General features: G+C 44.0%; 1 protein-coding gene across 1 annotated transcript in view; it reads left to right on the top strand.

Annotated features, from left to right (window-relative positions):
• Positions 1–12940, top strand: part of NPSR1 (neuropeptide S receptor 1) — a 73168-nt gene extending 60228 nt beyond the window's left edge. The window contains exons 6-9 of the mRNA XM_081165203.1: positions 1541–1617; positions 3712–3801; positions 10477–10657; positions 12083–12940. Of these exons, the coding sequence (XP_081021329.1) occupies positions 1541–1617; positions 3712–3801; positions 10477–10657; positions 12083–12170 (436 nt within the window). The 3' untranslated portion in view covers positions 12171–12940. The remainder of the gene's footprint in view (positions 1–1540; positions 1618–3711; positions 3802–10476; positions 10658–12082) is intronic.
• Positions 12941–18941: the final 6001 nt, after the last annotated feature.

Here is an 18941-nt window from a genome sequence, read left to right as displayed (position 1 = left end):
GAACATGTAGAAGCGGTCACAGCTGCCTCACCTCCTGCCTTACCTGGATATATAGAAGACATTCTCAGGGCTGAGCTGCCCATGAGGCCAACTGAGGTAGCTGCCTCAGGTGGCAGAATCCAAGGAAACCTTCATGGGCATCTCCCGCTTGCTGTCAGAGGAGTGGGGAGAAGCGTCTGCCGAGGTTTCCAGGTTCTGGTATGATCTCACAAGAGCCTTGCACAATCTCATGGGGCTCTTGTGAGATCTCACCAGAACCCAGAAGTCATGGCACCCCAGTAAGCAAGGCTTTGGTGGGGGGCTGCAAGAGCAGGTGAGAGGCACATGGCATGCGCACACAGGCTGTCACCTTTCTGTTTTGCCTCAGGAGGTGTAATGTGACAGGTCACACTGCCTGTTCTCCTGCTTGCAAGCTAGCAGCCCTGCATAGACAAGCACCAAGTTTTTTTACCCTGTAGCTTGTGTGGGACATGGGTGGCGCTGTGGGTTAAACCACAGAGCCTAGGACTTGCTGATCAAAGGTCAGCAGTTCGAATCCCCGTGACGGGGTGAGCTCCCATTGCTCGATCCCTGCTCCTGCCAACCTAGCAGTTCGAAAGCACGTCAAAGTGCAAGTAGATAAATAGGTACCACTCCAGTGAGAAGGTAAACGGCATTTCCGTGCGCTGCTTTGGTTCGCCAGAAGTGGCTTAGTCATGCTGGCCACATGAAGTGAGATGAGCACCGCAACCTCAGAGTCGTCCATGACTGGACCTAATCGTCAGGGGTCCCTTTACCTTACCTTTGCTTGGTACATTTATGAACACTATATATATATATATATAGTATATATATATATATATATATATATATATATATATAATGAGACCTAAAATTCTTATAACACTAGTTTGCCAGTGTGCGTATGCTTGTAGCTGACACAGTGTGAGTTTTGATTTAAGCCATGAAGTTCTGCAGAAGTTTAACCTTAACACCACTTCCAGTATCATTAAAAGTATTATCATTACAAAAGAATGGCCAGGCTCCCCAGGTAATCCAGTTAAGTGACCATTGACAGGTAACCTGGCAGACAGGGTAAAAACAATGCACTCAGATTTCTGTTGTAGACCACCTTTTCTGTGATGTAGATATGATGTATCTGGGGGGTGATCTTGGGCTACACCCCCTTCTGTGATGTATGTATGATGTTTCTGGGGGTGGTCTTGGACTCCAAGGCGGCCAATTTAAAATGTCTATATAAGGGCTTGTATGCATGGCTCGGGGTCTTTCTCCTCTCTCCTGTGTGTGGGGGAGCACCCTGTTGCAACAGTTAATAAAGATCAGGCTTACTAGCTGCTTTGCTTGGTTGGCCTCTGTTATTTTCTCCTACCGATAGAGGACTTACAAAAGGACTCTATATGGGCTCTTGGGTACCCCCATAAGGGAAAATGAGCAGGTTTTTTTTTTTTTACTTATATCACTAGGATGATGAGACACTTAGAATTATCCCATCCTAAAGAATCACTAACTTGTTTGTTTTCTGTTCTTTCCCCAACTGTAGCGTTATTTACTTCATTGTGATCCGAACAATATGGGTTAAGAGCAAAGCTCATGCTGTCATTGTTTCCAACTGCTCAGGTAAGTAAATTGGGGCAATCACGCCCAAGCATTGAAACTAATGACATTGAAAGACAGTGGGTATGCAATTGCCACAGATCATTAAAAAGCCCACTGTAGATCAAATCTCCATGAGCTGCCATAGGCTAAATTGCCAAAAGCATTTAAACATGTGCTCACCAGGTTGGCTGGACCCCAGTCATTTTACCTGGAAGTAATAAGAGAAAATGACTGAGTGAAGTCTTATCCTAATAACCTGAGCATAAGCCATGAAAAATACACACTAATTCCTAACTGAGGACCTAAAATCCATCAACAGCGGTTGAAATAGATTCATGTAAGCAAGGGAAAAATCAAGACTCTTTCTTTTGAAGCACTAATTAATCAAATAAGCATTGTAAATATTCAAATGAAAAGGAAAGGGAAAAAACTGAGCCAAGCGTACTGTTACCTTAATTACTGCTTTAGTGACAGGAAAAGAAACATTGTGTTAATACATTCTAATGAATTCACAATTAGCTTTTCTAGAGTTTTATTTTTCTTTGGTTTCCACAAGTTATCTCATGCAAAGCTGTGCTCTGTTCAAAGTTTAAACTAAGAATTTCCAGAAATCCTTCTAAATTCATCATGGATGGAAATATTGACCAAGATTAAGCTGATCAGTAATAGCAGAATATCCCCAAATATCTGACTGTCTGTGGTTTCTTCCATTTTTGCCAGTTGATTGAGAAGATTCTGGAGCACCATTTACATTTCCGTTTTGAGTGTGAAATTTTAAATTCAAAAGTTTCAGTTTTGGCAGGCTTCGCAGATGAAATCTTTGAGCTACCAAGTAACGTAGAATTTCATCAAAAACAACAAGAAGTTCTGTGGCATCTTAAAGGACACCACAGCTACCCCTCTGGAAATTGCCACAATTTCTTAGGCTCATAGAATTGTAAGGATGGAAAAGACCTTTGGATCATATTATCCAATGTTATCAGATCCTAAAGGCCAATGTTGACCCAGCTATGGGGAATAGACAACCACAGATCATGAAGAATGCTTCATCTAAGTTGGGGAACAAAACTGGAAGTAGACCTACAGCGAGGCTCTTAGCAAAGATTCTGCTTATGAAAGCCATATGGAGAACTTCTAATACCCAATTATTCCTCAGCAGAAAATTATGCTCATAACATCATTTTTCAGAGGGGAGGCATTAACAGGCCTCTTCCGTCATTACTGGAGCCCTCTGCAAGCTGCTACCTTCTCTCTCTTCCTCAAGGTGAGCTCTTTTAGCCCTTGTGGGAGTAGAATGGGCTACCAGCCAAAGGAAGTGTTAAGCTGAGCACTCAGAGAGCTTCATTAAAACTTTCCAAGTGTTCAGGTTTAATATGCTTTTCAGGGTGGGCACAAGACTGCTTGCCTATCTCTAGCATATGGTCATTGGCTATAAACAATTAAAAAAATCTATATCTCTAACATCTCTCTCCCCCTGCAAAAAATAAAATAAAAAATAAGGCAGGAACAGTAAATTGGGAGTTGGAAGGCTGGGAACTGGCATCAAAATTGTGAGAGTGGTGGTGGCAGCAAACAGTTTAAAATCTCCCCAATTTACAGCTTTGCTTTGAAAATCAAACCTCACAAAAATTTGGCACGGCACACTATTATGTTGGCTGTTCTGCAGCAGGATGGACTGAGAAGATTATTTTACCTCACAGCTGGTAGCTAAGGGAGATGTCTTTGCAACTTGTTGAAAGCCACATCAGATAGCTGTTTACACTTTTTAAAAAGCATATAGCCACATCTATGATAAAAGAATATCTCAAAAGATTGTGTTGTGTGTGTTGTGTTGTTTTTAAGATGCTTCAGCATAACTGAGGTCCTTGTGATAGGCTAGGTGACTGTGCGTTGCGTAAGAATTCAGATAAAGAATCAATAAATAATGGGACAAATTGATAGGTTAGATGATATTATAGATGGTATATGTATTGCGAAATTGCTCATGATTAGTCATTCTAAAAATTTCCATTACAATAAATGGGCTTTTGGGGCAGTTTGATGAGAGAGGAGACCACATTCCAGTCATGGCTATGCATTTCTTAAATTTATTTTTCCCTTCTCTTCTCTTTGCAGATGGCAAATTCTGTGCTAGCTACACCCATCGGGGACTCATATCAAAGGCTAAAATCAAAGCTATCAAGTACAGTGTGGTCATAATTCTTGGTAAGTGACAACATATGCCAATGTGGAAGCTTCCAGAGAGTTGGAGTGGACATCTGCCCCCATGGTGGTGTCTCAGATCCATTCCATCCATTTCAGTTCTGCTGCCAGAGCAAGAGCAGCTTCTTCTGACTGCCTCAGCCTTTGATAGCCACATTTTTACTCAAGCAAGAATGTATACTGTTTTCTTATTTTTAAAGAAAGTAAACCAGGTTTTCCATGGCTGAGAAGCCCCAGTCTCAGCACCTGTCAGGGAACTGACATCAGAGGCACGGGAGAAGGAGAGGGTCTCTGATTCTACAGGAGAAGGTCCTAGCAATAGGGGGAGACTCAGCTGGGAAGAAGGGGAAGAGAATGAGTGTAACACCAGGGATCCAGGAGAGCAACCAGGGACGCGGACTTATAAAAAATATTGGGGGGGCCCGGGAAAGCTCATGAATAATAAATAAGCTCATGAATATGCAAATAAAGTGGCGCCGCCTCCTCGTGAGCGAATAGGGGAGAGCGTGCTGCGCCTATTAATCAGCTCCGAAGGAAATTGGGTGGAGCTTTTGCTCGGGAGGGAGGGCAGGAGGCATGCAGCCCGACCCTGTGCATTTTGGGCTGGGGGAGGGGCGGCGATGGCGCTCTGCTGGAGGGGCGCCGGAGATTATTGGGGGGGCAGAGCCCCCCCAAACGAATTTTTGAGGGGGCTCGGGCCCCCTCAAGCCCCATGGAGTCGGCACCTATGAGAGCAACGGGACAGGGAGGTGCAGGGGCTCCAGGACTCTTCGTTGGAAGTTAGTGAGGAGAGCCCAAGCACCCCGCTGCCCACGCCCACCCTGCGCAGGAGACTCCCACGCAGTGAGAGGCGGAGACGATTGGGCGTCAAACAACTCTTATGTTGGCAACGCTTTAAGAAACGCCCACAGACAGATTCTACGAGTGACTAAGGGCAGCCACACTGAGATGGGCTGTGCAGTCCGGAGGGTTTAACCAGGCAATCTAAGGCTCAAACGGAGCAGGATTACGTACGAGTAACTCCCAACCATTATAGCACCAAAATAAAACTTTACAGACAAGCCTAACCATAAGACAAAGTAGCATTAGCTTGCTTAGTAACTGAGGTTTCTTCAAGATTCAATTATGAGATGCTATTAAAAAGTGCTGACCTTTCCCCAAAGGATTATATCTGCTATGACGAGCGGAGTGGATAATGGACTGGTTTCGCTGTAACGTTCCTGGTTTAATAAAAACCACCAAGCCTGCATGCAACACACACACACTTGGGCCAGCTCTTTACTTGCAAAAAAGGAAAACTGTGATTTAAAGCCAGTTTACCAACCAGGATCTGAAACCACAGTTTGATTCCGATTTGAGATCTTGATTAGTAAAGTGACATTTCCGTGTCTTAGACTGAACAAGAAACTGTAGTTTAATTCAATGCGGATTGTAGTGGCGATAGGAACGAGAACAAGGAAGGGATGTGCAGACAGACTGTGCAAACAGGACACTGGGCCATTGGTCTGTACCAGCAAACGCTTCTTACATTCCTAGTTCGTTTACACAAGGAGCAGATAAAGTGAGAAAACTATACCTGGGCTGTAATTGTTCAGACTACAGGAAAGGGATTGCATGAGTGAATGCTGATGCTTTTTTAAAAAAATGAATTGTGGCTTTCTCGAAAATACTCAATCCCCTACCTGTAGTCTGAAACGAGAATAATAATAATAATTTATTATTTATACCCCGCCCATCTGGCTGGGTTTCCCCAAACACTCTGGGCGGCTTCCAACCAAATATTAAAAACAATACAGTATCAGACATCAAAAACTTCCCTAAACAGGGCCGCCTTCAGTTGTCTTTTAAAAGTAAAATAGTTGTTATTGCCTTGACATCTGATGGGAGGGTGTTCCACAGGGCAGGCGCCACTACTGAGAAGGCCCTCTGCCTGGTTCCCTGTAACTTGGCTTCTCGCAATGAGGGAACTGCCAGAAGGCCCTCGGAGCTGGACCTCAGTGTCCGGGCAGAATGATGGGGGTGGAGATGCTCCTTCAGGTATACTGGGCCGAGGCCGTTTAGGGCTTTAAAGGTCAGCACCAACACTTTGAATTGTGCTCAGAAACGTACTGAGAGCCAATGTAGGTCTTTCAAGACTTGTGTTATGTGGTCTCGGCAGCCACTCCCAGTCACAAGTCTAGCTGCCACATTCTGGATTAATTGCATTCTCCAGGTCACCTTCAAAGGTAGCCCCATGTAGAGCACATTGCAGTAGTCCAAGCGGTAGATAACTGGAGCATGCACTACTCTGGCAAGACTATCCGCAGGCAGGTAGGGTCTCAGCCTGCGTACCAGATGGAGCTGGTAAACAGCTGCCCTGGACACAGAATTAACCTGTGCCTCCATGGACAGCTGTGAGTCCAAAATGACTCCCAGGCTGCACACCTGTTCCTTCAGGGGCACAGTTACCCCATTCAGGACCAGGGAGTCCTCCACACCTGCCCACCTCCTGTCCCCCAAGAACAGTACTTCTGTCTTGTCAGGATTCAACCTCAATCTGTTAGCCGCCATCCATCCTCCAACCACCTCCAGACACTCACACAGGACCTTCACCGCCTTCACTGGTTTTGATTTGAAAGAGAGGTAGAGCTGGGTATCATCCGCATATTGATGGACACCCAGCCCATACCCCCTGATGATCTCTCTTTGACTACTACAGTGGTACCTCGGGTTACATACGCTTCAGGTTACATACGCTTCAGGTTACAGACTCCGCTAACCCAGAAATAGTGCTTCAGGTTAAGAACTTTGCTTCAGGATGAGAACAGAGATCGTGTTCTGGCGGCACGGCGGCAGCAGGAGGCCCCATTAGCTAAAGTGGTGCTTCAGGTTAAGAACAGTTTCAGGTTAAGTACAGACCTCCGGAACGAATTAAGTACTTAACCTGAGGTACCACTGTATATCTACTGGTTTCATATCTTCTGTGCAGGGGTCCTTCTCCACTTAAATTGTGACAAGACAGAAATGTGAAAGTTGCAAAGATGCAATCATTGCCGCTGACCCTGTTCTGAGATAGGTTGCAGTAGCATTTTGGATTCTGTTTTGTTTAGCCTGGTGTGCTGCAGTAAAGATTGACTCACCCAGCGGATATGGCTGAGATCGCTTCTACGGCAATTAAAGCATCCCTCCATGGCAACACAGTCACAGATTTCCGTTATCATCAACACAGTCAAGTCCTGTTCTACCTACTCTGTTCTGCCTCCCTCCCACCCCCATGAAATATTAAATGAGTGCTTATTTCTCCGTACAGTAGGGTCATTTCCCCCCATGGTTTTCCAAGTCCCTGAAATCTCTACAAGCTTTAGAACCACCTATATAGCAACAAAATAGATTTTTTGATTTTTTTTTGGCAAGTATTTTTTGCCATTCTTGGTATGTCCCTGTGCTTCATACCCGTTATTGAATTATTTCAAACTTTCCTGTGTCCCCTTTCAGTGGGTTACACAAATTCACAAAAGCAACCAAAGCAAGTTACTGTATCTCAAAATCAGTTTTTAACAACAACAGCAGTAAAGAAAAAACTGATTTTAACAGTTGCTTTAAAGAAGCAGCCCCACACAATTTCAAAGAAGCAATAACTCATGATAAGCACCAGGATAGAGACCTAGAAAGGTGGGTGGGATTCTTTATGCCGCCAGATATTGCTAGACCACGACTTCCATCACCCCTGTTTATTATCTATTATTTTTCTTTATTACATTTGTTAGTTGCTTTATCTTTTTTTTATATAAATATTTTATTGGATTTTAACAAATAAGAAAAAATTCAAGAAAAAATGCAAAAACAAAAAGAATACAAAGTCACAAAATACAATACAGAAGTACGAACATTAAATACAACGAGAGGAAAAAAAGAAAAAAAGAAAAAAAGAGATAAAAACACATAATAACAAAAAACAAAAATTCTCTCTTTCTTAATTTGACATCTCCAATTAACTTATTTTCCCGACTTCCTCACGTCTCCCGTTCTTGTATCCCTTTTAAGAATTAATTCAGCAAATTCATATCCTATTAATTTATCCATTATTGATCTAATCTTACATTTTACCTTGTTGCTAGAACCCCTGCGGTTCATTTCAATGTCATCAACATTCAAAAATTTTACAATATTTCTGCAAATAAATTTTAAATTTCCTCCAATCTTCCTCCACCGACTCTTCTCCCTGGTCTCGGATTCTGCCAGTCATTTCCGGTTAGTTGCTTTATCTTACCCAGGGCAACCCAGAACTACTTAGAGTTGGAGTGTGGCAACTTTTAAAGGGTCGTTGATTCGCAGGGACGCGGACTTAGAAAAAATATTGGGGGGGCCCGGGAAAGCTCATGAATAATAAATAAGCTCATGAATATGCAAATAAAGTGGCTCCGGCCCTAAATAGGGCAAGCCACGCCCCCCAGCCAGCCGATTGGCTGGCTGGGAGGTGTGGCCAGTCGGGATTCCCCTGTTCTCGCGGGATTTCCGGCGGTGCCTTGGCAGTGGCGGTGGTGCTGCGAAGCAGCGAGGCAGGAGTCCCCGCCCCCGGGGATTCCCTAATCTCGCGGGGGACGGCCGGGGCTCTCCGATTAGGGCGCGCGGCTGGCTGGCTGGCGAAGGAGCAGGTGGGGAGGAGGCGGGGGACGGCGGCGGCGCTCTGCTGGAAGGGCGCCCGCCCGAGATTATTGGGGGGGCTGAGCCCCCCCAAAAATTTTTTTGAGGGGGCTCGAGCCCCCTCAAGCCCCATGGAGTCGGCGCCTATGTTGATTCGCCACTCCTGTCTTGTCCTAGGTCAGGCTGCTGGTCCATCTAAATCAGCCTTTCTCAACCTGTGGGTCCCCAGATATTGCTGAACTGCAACTCCCACCAACCCTGACCACTGGTCTTGCTCACTAGGAATGATGGGAGTTGTAGTCTAGCAACATCTGGGCACCCACGGTTAAGATCTAGCTCAGTATTTGCCCTAACTTGCCAAGACACCCTGGGAGCAGATCAGCACATGGCTTCCCAGGGTTTCCCAAACTTGGGTCCCCATTTGTTATTGGATCACAACTCCCATCATCCCTAGGTAGCAGGACCAGTGGTCAGGGATGATGGGAGTTGTAGTCCAGCAACAGCCAGAGACCTAAGTTTGGGAAACCTGCCCTAAAGAATCCTGAGGACTGTAGTTTGTTAAGTGTGCTTGGAAGTGGAGTTCTGTGGGGGCGAAAATAACAACAACAAAACAACAACAATTTATTATTTATGCCCTGCCCATCTGGTTGGGTTTCCCCAGCCACTCTGGGTGGCTCCCAACAGAATATTAAAAACACGATAAAACATCAAATATTAAAAACTTCCCTAAACAGGACGTCCTTCAGATGTTTTCTAAAAGTCAGATAGTTGTTTATTTATTTGACATCTGGTGGGAGGGCGCTCCACAGGGCAGGTGCCACCACCGAGAAGGCCCTCTGCCTGGTTCCCTGTAACCTCACTTCTCGCAGTAAGAGAACTGCCAGAAGGCCCTTGGAGGTGGACCCAGTGTCTGGGCAGAACGATGGGGGTGGAGACGCTCCTTCAGGTATACTGGGCGCTGTTTAGATTACAATTCCCAGTATACTTTGGAGGATGCCATGTGCTTTAAATGTGCATTGAATGTGCTTTAACTTTACGGTGTGAATCTGCCACTGAGTTCTTGAGGAGTCTTTCCCAGCCCTGCCTTGAGATGCAAAGTATTGAACCTCAGAGGGTTTTTTATGCAAACTATACACTGCAAACATTAGGCTCTTTGATTTCCATTATAAGCTTTTCCTTTTTTTTAATCTGCCTGTCTGCAAGCATACAGAAGGAGTGACCTCCACCAGCCAAGCGATTAGGCTTCCTTTTTTTCTTATTCAAACTTAAATATGCATTTTCTGCAGATGCTATCAAATGCAAAACTGAAGAATCCCCGGCTTAGGTGCTGGAATTTATATTGATTCAATTAGGCTGGCTGTTAATGCAAGGGGACGCAGGAGAAAGCGCTCCTTGGCATTTGATAATGATTTAATTGGCTACACATCTGTGTTTAATGTGATTATATTGCTGTCGCTCAGTGTTTTGTTTGTCTGGATTAGTCCAGAGGGACAGGCAAACTGATATAACAGGAGGAGGGTGTGCCACGCATTTTCTTCTTTGCAGATGGGATGTGCAAATAAGTCTGTGCCAGTATTCTTGATCCTTTGCCGTTGAACCTCAGGGAACTTACAACAAAAGGATTATGCAAAGAGAAACACTTAGTTCCCTTCTTTGAAAGCCAGAGGCAGATGTAGGAATACCTTTGAGGTTCGCAGCTTAGAAAGCAAAGTCCTTTCAGTATTTAATGATGGCCAGCCATTAAAATAAGTTGTTACATTTTTATTTTTTTAAAAAGCTTTGTATATTTGCAGCTGAATCCCATTGACCCAGGACAGATGAGGCTCCTACACTTTAATAGATGGGATTTCAGTAGGTGTTGCAGGAACTCAACAGGTTGGTTCTACATAGAACCGGCATGCAAAAGTTTACCAGATTTCAAAGCAATTCCCTTTTTTCAGTGAGAAAAACAGAACACTTGTGAGAGTAGACAAGCCAATTTTGCCCAGATCTCCTAGTGCTACTTTCCCCATTAAAACGGAACACTTTTCAAACCATTTCCTTGATTTCTTGCAGCTTTTGTACTCTGCTGGAGTCCTTATTTTCTCTTTGACATTCTGGACAACTTCAGCGTCCTCCCGGAAACCAAAGAACGCTTCTATGCCGCAGTGATTATTCAGAATTTGCCATCTTTAAACAGTGCCATCAATCCCATCATATACTGTGTTTTCAGCAACACCCTTTGTGATGCTTTCAGGTATTAGACTTCTTGGGTCCCCCACCCCTTAATGGGATTTATATGGGCAAAAAATGCTACCAAATAATTGCCTGGTTACACATTGCGCTCACCAGGTGAGTAATAGGACTATAAGAGAAGACTTTAGAAGATACAGTTACCCCACCCTGAAGTCCTTCTTATTCTGCATTTATGATTTGTGCTCATAATGGTATTAGGGAAGTTAAATGTGATCTTGCTTTCAATACTGTTTGCAGCTGCAAAAGCCTCAGGGCAGACATACTGCTTCATTTCCAATTAGTATGTTGCCTACAATTTCCTGCTAGAATCCTGCAACTTTCCATACCACAAATGTCCAGCTTTCTCTGTGCAATAGTGCAAGAGTGCCCCTCCAGACACACTGATGTATTAAAATTGGGAAAACATTACAGAGAACACCTAATAAAGTGGAATGATGGATGGATGGTCCAGTTTACAGTGTTGTGAGATACCCCCATAACAGAAGTTGCCCTCAGTTCCCGTCACACACAGAGGCAGGTTAAGGTCCAAAATAGTTTACTGCTGCAGAAGATAAGGCTTCAGTAATACAGTTCCAGACATTGATACATACATACATACAGCTTGTAGGCTTTGCAGATATGTATATACACAAGTACAAAGTATTTCTGAGGCTTCAACAATTCAAGATGTAACACCGACTCTGACTCACTTCTCAACACACAGCACAAGACCCTGGCATCCTGAGCAGACTTACCTCAATCACTTATATAGGCGGCACTGGGCTGTTGCCATAGCAACTGGTTTGACAGGCCTTGCACCTGTTATCTTATCTCATACATGGGGTGATCTGTAATCATGAAGAAAATTAACCCCTTCCTCCAAGTCCAATTCCTCCAACACCCCTTCTGTAATTTTGCTCATGGCATTGCTTTAACACAGGTATTTGATATTGGCATGTTTAGACCTCTGTTAGACTTTCTTTAAAACTACTTGGCTCATATGCCGTACACATGGCCCATGCTGTAACCATTCAGGAGGCATCCCTTTTATACTGCATTTGGACCTCCTGGGAATGAATTCTTATTCATGTTTGAATTCAACCTCTTCTAAACCTGACTCTCCTTTTACATTAGATTCATTGCAATCATTGCATCAGTGACATACTGCAGAATACAAGGGGGAAGAAGCAGTTGAATGGAGTGGTTTAAACCTCTCCACACTCACACAGTGCTATGTTTACACTCTCTTTTGGCCACCACTGTCACTGGGGGGTGGGGGCGGCAAAATATTAGCAAGCGGGAGAGGATCAGGCCCTTGGACCAGGGTTAGCCACCCCCAGTCTAGACATATAAATTAGCAGATTAAAAAGGAGCATGTATGCACCACCCTTATACTGTGAATTCATTTCAATTTTTCAATTATTATTGTTATTACTTTGTTCTCTAGGCGAAGAAAATCAGGAAATTTGGGGACTTTCAGAGAAAGAACAGAAGGGCAAGAGATGCAGGCGGTATCCAAGCCGGAATATATTTAGCGTTGATAAAGGCCACGTTGAGTCTGAGGGGTGAAATAGAAGCCTCATCCTTGTTCGGAAATCTATTATTTAAGGAGAGAGGAATGAGGAGCAAAAATCATTCCTTGTACACCCTGGTGGCCAAGCAGAACTGCCATGGTTTGTTCCACATTTGCAGTCAGTCCTTGCTTTTCAAAGGTGCATCCACTGAGCACTATGTTTCAGTGTAAATGGCTTTTCTCCATATGGGAATATTTTATCTTGAAAAAGGTGGTGCCACATTTCTACATGGTACCACACAGCTCGTTTTTATACAATACTGTCACCTAAATCATCAAGACCCTTTGATGGCTGAAGAGCAGGAATAGCCTTTTCTCTCCTTTCCGAGAAAAGAGCATTCCCAGCGCACGTCAAGATACTTTATCCCTGCAGCCCTATTTGGGGGGTTGCTGTGGCTCAGTGGGAGCGCATCTGTTTCACAGGAAAAAGGACTCATATTCAACCCCCAGCATCTCTTGGTTGGGATGAGATTGTTCCCTCTCTGAAACCTTGGAGACCCACTGCCAGTCAGTGTTGACAATATTGAACTAGATAGACCAAGGGACTGACACCATATAAAGCATGCTTCCTGTGTTCCTATATATGCTTCACCAGAAAACCCTGCCCATTGTATAATGCGCTGAGGGAACAACATCTGGAACAATTTTTACACAGTGATGGGAAAGGTATGAGTCTATGGTTTACCTACTGAGTGAACAAGATAAATATGCCACTGTGAAGATTGCACATTTCCCATCTATTGTAACATTTATTTCCTATATCCTGAGGTAAGCTGTGAGAGGAGAGAATGATGTGTCTTTTGTCTGGGGGATTCAGTTTGCTTCCTGCTTCTCTTCATTTAGGCTTTGCATAATTCTATTCAGATTTGTGTAAATTCCTTTCATCTTAATCTTTTATTTTACTATTTGTTAAATGAAGGGCCTGTGCTCTGCCCAGGAAATTCAAGATTTGAAGTTTGGTTTTGGTTTACTTTGGGTCTGGGTTAACTTCTATTGGTGTTACTTTCCTATTGTCAAACCTTTGTTTCTTGCGGTGGTCTGATGACAAATAAATGAATCTTATCTGCTGATCATCTGATCAGATCACCGGAAAGCTTCCAAAATAGGGAAGGCTGCTGATCTTCTCCCCATTACAGTAAAGTGGGTCACAGGTGGAGGAGGATGAAGACTTATTCAGAGTTAGCTGTCAGGAAGAGAACCAAAGCAATCCAGGCAAGTCACAAATTGCTAGCCCCTCAGTCCAGCAAGAACGTGGCATTTAAATTTAGCCATGTCCCTCCCTTGGCAGGCACAGAAAAAAGGGATTTGTTGCAATTCCTGACTCCAGCAGAAAGGTATAATCCAAAACAAAGGAATAACAAAAGAATCAGTTATACATCCAGACAGTTGCTTTGAGATGGAGCCTAATAATAATAATAATAATAATAATAATAATAATAATAATAATAATAATAATAAAAAATTTCTTATTTATACCCTGCCCATCTGGCTGGGTTTCCGCAGCCACTCTGGACAGCTTCCAGCAAAATATTAAAATACAATAATTCATCAAATATTAAAAGCTTCCCTAAACAGGGCTGCCTTCAGATGTCTTCTAAAAGTCAGATAGCTGTTTATTTCCTTGACATCTGGTGGCAGGGTGTTCCACAGGGCGGGCGACACTGCCGAGAAGGCCCTCTGTCTGGTTCCCTGTAGCTTTGCTTTTCGCAGTGAGGGAACCGCCAGAAGGCCCTCGGCGCTGGACCTCAGTGTCCGAGCTGAATGATGGGGGTGGAGATGCTCCTTCAGGTACCGTATTTTTCGCCCTATTGGACGCTCCGGCCCATAGGACGTACCTAGATTTGGGGGGGGGGAATAAAGGGGAAAAAAATATTTCCCCACCCCCCCACAGGCGTGGGGCTGGGGTGGGGGAAGCCCGAGCTTCCCCCAACCCCAGCCCCCAGAACGGGTCCCAGAGCGACTCCGGAGGGTTGCGCAGAGCTGCGCGGAGCCCGGGAGCGCAGGCAGCTCTGCGCAACCCTCAGGAGCCTGGCGCGGCTTCGCGCTGGGCTCCCTAGGGTTGTGCACAGCTTCCTGAAGCCTGGAGAGTGAGAGGGGTCGGTGCACACCAACCCCTCTTGCTCTCCAGGCTTCAGCGAAAGCCTGTATTCGCCCCATAGGACACACACACATTTACCCTTAATTTTTGGAGGGGGAAAAGTGCGTCCTATAGGGCGAAAAATACGGTATACTGGGCCGAGGCCATTTAGGGCTTTAAAGGTCAGCACCAACACTTTGAATTGTGCCCGGAAACGTACTGGGAGCCAATGTAGGTCTTTCAGGACCAATGTTATGTGGTCTTGGCGGCCGCTCCCAGTCACCAGTCTAGCTGCCACATTCTGGATTAGTTGTAGTTTCTGGGTCACCTTCAAAGGTAGCCCCACATAGAGCGCACTGCAGTAGTCCAAGCAAGAGATAACTAGAGCATGCACCACTCTGGTGAGACAGTCTCCGGGCAGGTAGGGTCTCAGCCTGTGTACCAGATGGAGCTGGTAGACAGCTTAAGGAGAAGTCATCAAGGCATCAACTAAATGGCATGATATTGCAGAGGTTAAAACCCTAGTTGGCAATTAGTTATCCAGAGCAGCCACTTGAAGTGCGAAGGCTAGCTAAGGAGAGCCAGTGCTTTCAAAATGCACTCTCTAATGCAGGACTGTACCACTTGTGACCCAACTGCTGGGCGCAGCCATCGGTGGTGGCCCACCTAAAGTTCACTTGACCTGCCAGCCTTGCTGACTGACTGCTACTATAAACAAGGCAGGAGCTTGTCAAGCCACAATTCATGGCTGCTGGGCGACATTTGACTTAAGAAAGCCACACGTTATATAAGACTGCCCTATAGTGACATGCCAACACGCAGGGGAAGAGCAAGGTGGGGGCAGTGGGGGCTGTTCACCCCAGGTGTCACCTCTGAGGGAGGTGACAAAAAGCTGTGCGGCACTCAACGTCTGTGAGAGACGCTGTGGTTTTGGCGCGCACAGGTTTCCCGCTGCCAAAATGTCCGCCCGCTGCCTTCCCCTCAGCTGTAGGGCAGCAGGCAGGCTCCTTGGAGGCACCGCAAAAAAGAAGGCTCAACAACTCTGGCTCTGCAAAAAAAAGTTCAACAGCTCTGGCTCCCCCCAAAAAGCTCCACAACTTTGTTTCAGCAAAAAATAAATAAATGGGTGTGTGTGAAAAGAAATTTTTCTGTGCCAGGTACCACCTGATCTTGCTACACCACTGCCAACAAGTGTCCCATTCACCTTCGCTTTTAAGTTGACAGACTAATGGGAGGAAGCAGGAAAAGTGGTGGGGCACTCCGGAAAAACGGTTTGGGACAGATTTTGCTAAATTGCACTTTGTCTGGGAGCTCCGTCCTACATGTCTTTAAGGATTTGTTTGCAAAAATCGCTATTTTAAAAACAATGGGTGGAAACATGATATGACCCAATAGTTAGTCTTCCCATAAACGTGCTGGGCTAATATATGTATATGGCCTCAGATGTTACAAATTGTAATGCGCATTGATGCCCCTTTCATCTTGGCTTCTGTTTACAAAATTGTGTTCCAGCCTTGGCTGAAGCTTCTGTTCACAATTCAAGTGCATGCAGGTCTTGTGCTTCATGGTTGCCATGGTGACACTGACAGAAACTCCCTCCCAGAGTTTTTCAGGTAAAATAAAAACTTTCCTAAAATAAAAACAAATCCCTTTATTCGTTTCCCCCTTCATTTTCAAGGAAAGTTATTTTTATTTAATTTAATCATAAAGTCCAGCCCAGTATGTTGACAGTTTATACCTTCACTAGTTTTGAAATTGGCTGTATATATATTTTCAATCTGCTTTTTGTTTCTTCTGCTGTAAGACTTGCTTTCCTGTGCAAAGTGAGACTTGTTGAAATGGTCTGTATGCCTTTTAATTTAAAATAAAATAAAATAACTTTTGCAGCCAACATGTTCTCTCCAAAATAAATCCTATGCAGTCTATTCATTACTGACCTCCATCATGTCTATTAATTTTACTAGGGTCAAGGGCTGTAAAACAAACAGTACTTACTAGCTTAATCCCTCAAGTTGGCACTTGAAGGAACTGACCTGACATTGAAGGTGGAAGAGAAGTATTGTTTTACTCCAACAAAGGTATGATCATTCACTTAACATCACAAAGAAGTTCCCTTCAAAGATAAATATACCAATTTATGATGTAACCCCCCCCCACACACACACCACAGAATAAATATACAGCTGGTACAATCATCATCATTATATCTCTAGGCCGCCCTTCATCTGGGTGGTATACAACAATACATAAAATCTTACCCAAAAAATTAAAAATAAAACCTATTATGCCACGGTGTCTAATAACAATGTGCCAATAATAATAATAATAATAATAATAATAATAATAATAATAATAATAATTTTTTATTTATACCCCGCCCATCTGGCAGGGTTTCCCCAGCCACTCTGGGCGGCTTCCAACAAAATATTAAAATACAGTAATGCATCAAACATTAAAAGCTTCCCTAAACAGGGCTGCCTTCAGATGTCTTCTAAAAGTCAGATAGTTGTTTATTTCTTTGACATCTGGTGGGAGGGTGTTCCACAGGGCAGGTGCCACTACCGAGAAGGCCCTCTGCCTGGTTCCCTGGAGCTTTGCTTCTCACAATGAGAGAACTGCCAGAAGGTCCTTGGTGCTGGACCTCAGTGTCCGGGCAGAATGATGGAGGTGGAGACACTCCTTCAGATATACTGGACCAACACTGTAAGTATCATAAACCATAACGATTTATGATACTTGCAGTCAGAGAATCAAAGAATCCTACAACTGTAGAGTTGGAAGGGACTCTGAGGATCATCTAGTCCCGTTTTCCCCACCGTACACACAATATTGCCCCCCCCTCCCATGTGGCAGCTGCACTCCCCGCTCCCATTTCATCTGGGTCTTCCAGATCCATGTTTATCTCGAGATGACTATTGGACTCTGCTACTGCCTCATTCCTTACAGTTGAAATTGAATTGAAATTGAAATACTTTATTGTCACTTGTACAACTTGTATGCAGTGAGATTAAACGAGCACCCCCCACTCAGCTCTCTTAGTCTTAGTCTTAATTCTCCTCGTTTCCTGACGACACCCACCAAACCCAAAAGTCAGTTGCCCTGTTGTTATCTTTTCATTCACAGCCCACGGATAGAAGCTGTTCTTTACCCTGTTGATCAAGAAAGTGCCGGCCGGGGTGTGAATCATCCCTGAGAATTTTCCTCACTCTCCTGAGGCAATGTTCTTCCGCTATTTCATCCAGCGGATTCACAGGACAGCCCATAATATCTTGTGCTGTATTCACCACCCTCTGTAGGCACTTCCTATCAGATGATGCCAAACCAGCGTACCATAGAAAGGCCTGAATGAATAAATATATCTTCAGACAGTGCCCAAAGGACAATGCTGAAGCACACAATGGAAGGGAAATCCATTATTGGGAGTGAAATATACTCAGAGTCGAGAGCGGATTTCATGCTCTTTATTCAGCTCATAGTGGTGAGGAGGAATGAAAGTTTCCCCAAAGTATCTGCTTTATATACATTATTTGCACAATGGGTTGCACATGATTGGCTAATTCCGGAATTCTCCTGTAGGCCAATCAGGTTGTGGATTCACTTCCATCTGGAGCTGGATTGGGTGGCTCCTGCAGACCAATCATACTGCTGCATTCTGAATCCTATTGTTCTAGGAGATCAGGGCCACCTAAGACATTTGGGCACCTGAGGTGAACCACAATATAGTGCCTCCCCTTCTCACCAGGGAAGAAGAGGTGAGTAAAGATCCACATCAGGAACAAGAGGGGAATAAAGATCGGCATTGTGATCTGCTGCCCCTGCAGCTCCTGCCGCCTGAGGCAATTGCCTCATGTTGCCTCATTGGCAGCGCAATGAGAGGCACAATAATGTTTCCAGAACAATGCTTTTTCATATACTCTTTAGCACATCCCCATTCTTTTAATAATTTCTGGTCCAATTGTCCCCTTATGAATGCTGTGAGTCTTGCCAGATTTATATATTCACAAAATTTACAGTGTTCTGGAGTAAGCATATGTAATGAATGATGCTTTGCAGGGTTAAAGAAAAAGAAAAATGGTGTAAAAAGTATAATCTACATTAAACACAACAATTTAGAAAGAGTAAAATTTTTGATGTCCTAGAACAAAGGAAGTCAATATGTGTATATGTATGTAATGACTAGATTAGAATGAAGATATGGTTTTATTTGTAGATGTGGGCTTTGTTGTTGTTGTTTTTCTTTCTTTTGTGTTCTGTTTTTCTTTCTTGTTTGTATAGTTTCATTTTGGATTCAATGTTTGTAATTTTTGTTGTAATTTTGCATTGAAAATAAAATTTATTTTAAAAAAATATATAAAAAGAGAGAGGCACAATAATTAAGGAGAAGTTATGCTGGAAGGAAAATGGCTACCATTTTTCTCTCCTTACTAGACAAATCAAGGTCAAGGTCCCTTTGTGTATATGGGTAGGTACTTTGGAGATGCAATTTATAGGAGTGTGTGAGGATCCAGCCCAACTAAGAAGTCTCATCATGAATCCTTTGTGCATGTGGGTTGAACTTGGATATGCAATTTATTGTATGTGTGTGTCCATCTCACATAAGTTGTCCTTTCAACTATTCATTGATTTAAACAACTGGCTAATATATTGTTGATCTGG

This window comes from Podarcis bocagei (genome assembly GCF_964188305.1).
Source record: "Podarcis bocagei genome assembly, chromosome: 12".
NCBI classification, from domain to species: Eukaryota; Metazoa; Chordata; class Lepidosauria; order Squamata; family Lacertidae; genus Podarcis; species Podarcis bocagei.
The sequence above is the reverse complement of the archived record's forward strand: the minus strand, read 5'-3'. Positions and strand labels throughout refer to the sequence as shown.